The following is a 4,172-nucleotide window of genomic DNA, read 5'->3' as shown; positions in this document are numbered from 1 at the left end:
CATTCCCAATGTATCTGTAAAGCTTTTAGAAGATGTTTAATGTCTCGATTGGGGCTTGATTTAACTTGGATTGGACCAGTTTTGGTATTAATGGGTCTGTCTTTATCGAGCTAATGAATTTGACTATAAGTTTGTTGAAATCAGATTTCTGAATGATTTTTCATCAAAGTTTGAATGTTTTTTACTCAAAAGATTGTCCTAAAATCTTTGTAGCTAAATTCAATTAACAGGATGCTACCGAACACCACCTAAAAACTAGAAAAAAAACAAATGATTGGAACTTTATATGACAATAAAAAACATTGAACTTATTTAAATTTTATATTGGATGCACATAACCCATGCATACTAGATGATCCCGCCATAAATCTAACATAATGTGTTCATTTCGACAGATACCTACCAAATGTTTATTTCAATGGTCTACCTAGATTTTCTGAATGTGTTTCAATAATAAACATAATAAACTATTGTAAGGATTTTGATGTTTGGAATCTAATGGATTAATATATAAAAAATTTTAATGTTATGTTGATAGAAATAATTTTAGCTATATTTATGAATAAAATTTAAGATTGCCTATAGATGATAATAATAGGATGCCCATTGATATTGAAATGTTTGTACATTTAATAGCCATCCAATATTTCAAATGGTCATAAATAAAAACTTTTTTTGTTAGTCTATATAGTTGCTGAGATAAAATTTTAGGATCAAAAGTAAATAGTGATGATATATCATCAGTTTCAGTATAAAAATAATTTTCTATTTGAGAGCATTTAAGCATAAGAAATGCATGAATTAGTGGCTTAAGGAGGTTGTAGGAACCATACATACATTGATAAATATTTTATATTATTTTGAAGCTTTTGAAATCATCAGTCCAATGGAGAGCATTCCAAGAATAAAATTTTTTAGTGCCAGGATGTGATAATAATAGGGCCCTCATTATCAAAATGATTGCCTATTAGAGAGCCATCCAACATCTCCAATGCCCATAAATAAAAGTTTTTTGTTAGTCTTTATAATAATGATTATGAGTCTAGTTTATTAGAGTAAAACTCAAACTTTAGGAGTTAGATACGTAAATACATAAGAATTGTGTGGTATGTATGTAAATTTGTTAAAAATGTATAAATAAATGAGATTATTACATTCCATTCCATTCATCTTTAACGCACCATAGAATGCTTATGTATCTGAACTGCAAAGCAAATCAGCATCTATCATTCTTTTGAACACTTTAAGTATGCCAAATTCAATTATGCAGTTCCTCTTTATTAAGCTATAGAAGAGGAACCTGGCAAGAATACTCTAACAAGGACATAAAACTAAAAGTCTTTTTATACAGGACACAGAAATGCTTCTCAGCCAAAAAATTATGATTGTTGAATCAAAAAATTTGGCATGAGTGGCATTTTTTAAAGAAGGAGAAAGCATTTGAAACATACTAGTGTTTAATATGTCGGGCAACCATCGACGACCACTCCTTTCGCCGTCGGACAAGTTGCGAAATCACAGTGCTCTCCCCTAGTTCCCCACCAGTCCAAGCTGTAGTTCTCCATGCTCAGGCTGAAGTAAAGCAGAACTCCCATGAACGCAACTCCTGCATCCAGTGCTGCAGACAGGATATAATTGTATCTCACCCACCATTTCTTTCTGTACCTGAACACAAAGAAGTTGAAGATTGTTCCAACAATGACCCAGGAGTTATAGTTTAGTGGAGTGGCTGGAGGCATGTTGGCTGTAGCTCCGAGAAGAACTGGAAGGTTTATGAGTGGGATCCATGATTGATTAGGGTATGCTCTGTGGAAGAGCCAGACTATGATTGGACCGACGGCGCCAATCAGAAAGCACCAATTCAAAGCGCCGTAGTTGCCGAGTGAGCCAAAGATTCTCCTCGGGCCTACCAAGCCCCAAATCACCGACGCGTCGAAGAACACGCGGTCGCCTGGGCAAGTCCAGGGGCTGTTTGGCGGCAGGAGCTCGTCGTGGCATATATTCTTGATTGAACCCAGAAGCCACCATGCGATGCCGAGGTTGATTGTTCCAGCAACAATAGTTCCAATAAACTGCAGAGTAAAAAATAAGTTCAAAATCATGTTTTGTCGATCGGGGTATTTTGTTGTGTGTGTGTGTGTGTGTGTGTGTGGCAGAGTTCTGAACTGAATGAGTACCTGAACAAGGAACATGGATTTTGGAGGGATTTTCATGTAATGACCGAGCTTGAAATCTGAGAGGAAAGCGACTGCTTGGGACATGCTCATGTATCCATAAACTTTGAAGCAGACGTTTGCAATTGGCTTCCCAGGTAGGATGAGTCCCATTACATATTCTGTGATGATGTTCAGCCCCGGAGTCTGCAAAATGGAAACAGAGTTTGTGAAGTTGGGTTTCAGCTCGAAAAGAGTGTCTAAATGTTTCCCTGATTTCTACTAGTGGTCCATTTTAATTATAGGTTATACAAAATATCGGGGGACTATTTTGACACTTTACTCATTTCAGCTCATAGCCACTCAACTAATAGAACTAAAATTGCTTGAAAAAAAAGGTTAGAGTTATTTAAACAAGGGGCTTTTACATGCATATCACCCAATTCCTATGTATTTACATTTCTAACACCTAAACTTCTACTTTTTACATTTATATACCGCCCAAATATTTAATATCACATAAAAGATACAACTATTTTAGCTTTTATAAATTGGGATACACCCTTTTATGCATAGATAAGATGACATATATGTAAATCCATGAGAATTGAGTGGTATGTATGTAATCTACTTTTTAAACAAATACCTGGTTTGTAGTTGCGGTAATGATGCTGATGGGTAGAGTAAACAAGAAGGCCATGGCACATGCAAAAAAGAGCCCCCACCATGGAAGTTGAACTTGGTCCTTTAAGAATGTGCATAGGAACACAGAAATTGCAACAGTCAATACCAGTAACAAGTGAAACCACCATTCCGGTATGTCCTCATACTTCTTCATTAGCCTTGTATGTATGTCCTCCTTTTCTTTATATGATGCACGGTAACGATCATATATCTCCCTGAAATTATTATATGTGGAATCACATTTTATAGCATGTAAGAAGCTGAGAGTTGAAAGCACTATGATATGGGGAAAAAAAAAGTATCATAATATTCTGATATGTTTAGGGAAAAATGGTATTATATTTATTCTTCGCCCGATTGATGAAGAACTTGGGACCGAAGTTGCCTCTTGGATGTAAGGTCATCAGAACTCAAACCACATAATATTGCTTATCTTGGTGATGTTCTTGTGACTAAAAATTCTAGATTAGTTACCAAAATTTTATATTGTTGCTGTTTGTGGTAAGCGCTAGCATATCTTGAGGTTTCTTTGGTTGATCAATCATTGTTTGCAAGAAGTAATATATTTATCCGGTTATAAATAGTAGTTAGTTCTCTCTGTTTGATTTTTTCGATAACCATTCAGGAGATGGTTTATGCAGCAATGTTCAAATAAGTATAGTTAATTACCTAAAAGATCAAGAAATCACTGCACCGTTCACTGCATTGTTCACGAAGAAGAAAACTGAGAGGAGAACCATAAGAAAAGAGCAGAGAAGCATACCTTCCATAGAAAAAGCCCACATGCGTAAGCGTAGCAGCAATAGTTGCAAAGCCAAAGCCATAGGTCAATGCAAAAAACATACTCAAGTTAATCCTTCCCTGCTCCTGATAAGCATTCATGTCAATCTCAAACTTATCATTCACAATGGCAGTAATGTTGTAGGGCTGCCCCTCTCTTGTGAAGAGATGAGAAGAAAATATCGGAAAGGTCTTGGCATTGTAAAGGTTCAGCCCCCAGTAAGCGATTGGCATGGTTACGTAGACAACAAAAAAATATCCCACAAAGACATTCGCAATGGCGAAGAAAGGGCAGACAAGGGGACTGAAAAGAAAAGAGGAGACGGCAGACCAGTCAAGTGTAACGGCCGCAAGGCCAAGGCCCCTCATGCCCGAACCGAGTTGCTGAGCAGTGACAGACCGGGAGAACGCCCAGCAGACCCAAGAGATACTAGTCAGGGTAGGGAAGAAGTAACCAGGGATTGCATACCAAGTAAAGCTGCAGATCAATGCGATTACGAAGAACTTGGCGCGGGAGAAGCGGTGTTCTTCTTTCTCATGCAATGCCCTGTAGAT

The 4,172-nt window shown here is 37.1% G+C and overlaps 1 protein-coding gene across 1 annotated transcript; it reads right to left on the bottom strand.

Moving 5' to 3' along the window:
- Positions 1-1,135: 1,135 nt before the first annotated feature.
- On the bottom strand, positions 1,136-4,172 carry LOC110018798 (oligopeptide transporter 4-like; the record flags this gene model as incomplete). Its single annotated transcript, XM_020716236.1, has 4 exons — positions 1,136-2,072; positions 2,178-2,360; positions 2,800-3,052; positions 3,601-4,172. Coding segments are annotated over 4 exons (1,623 nt in total), but the record flags the coding sequence as incomplete, so codon positions are not given.

The sequence above is a fragment of the Phalaenopsis equestris genome, unplaced genomic scaffold, assembly GCF_001263595.1.
Source record: "Phalaenopsis equestris unplaced genomic scaffold, ASM126359v1 Scaffold000036, whole genome shotgun sequence".
NCBI classification, from domain to species: Eukaryota; Viridiplantae; Streptophyta; class Magnoliopsida; order Asparagales; family Orchidaceae; genus Phalaenopsis; species Phalaenopsis equestris.
This window is presented reverse-complemented; position numbering and strand designations above follow the sequence as displayed.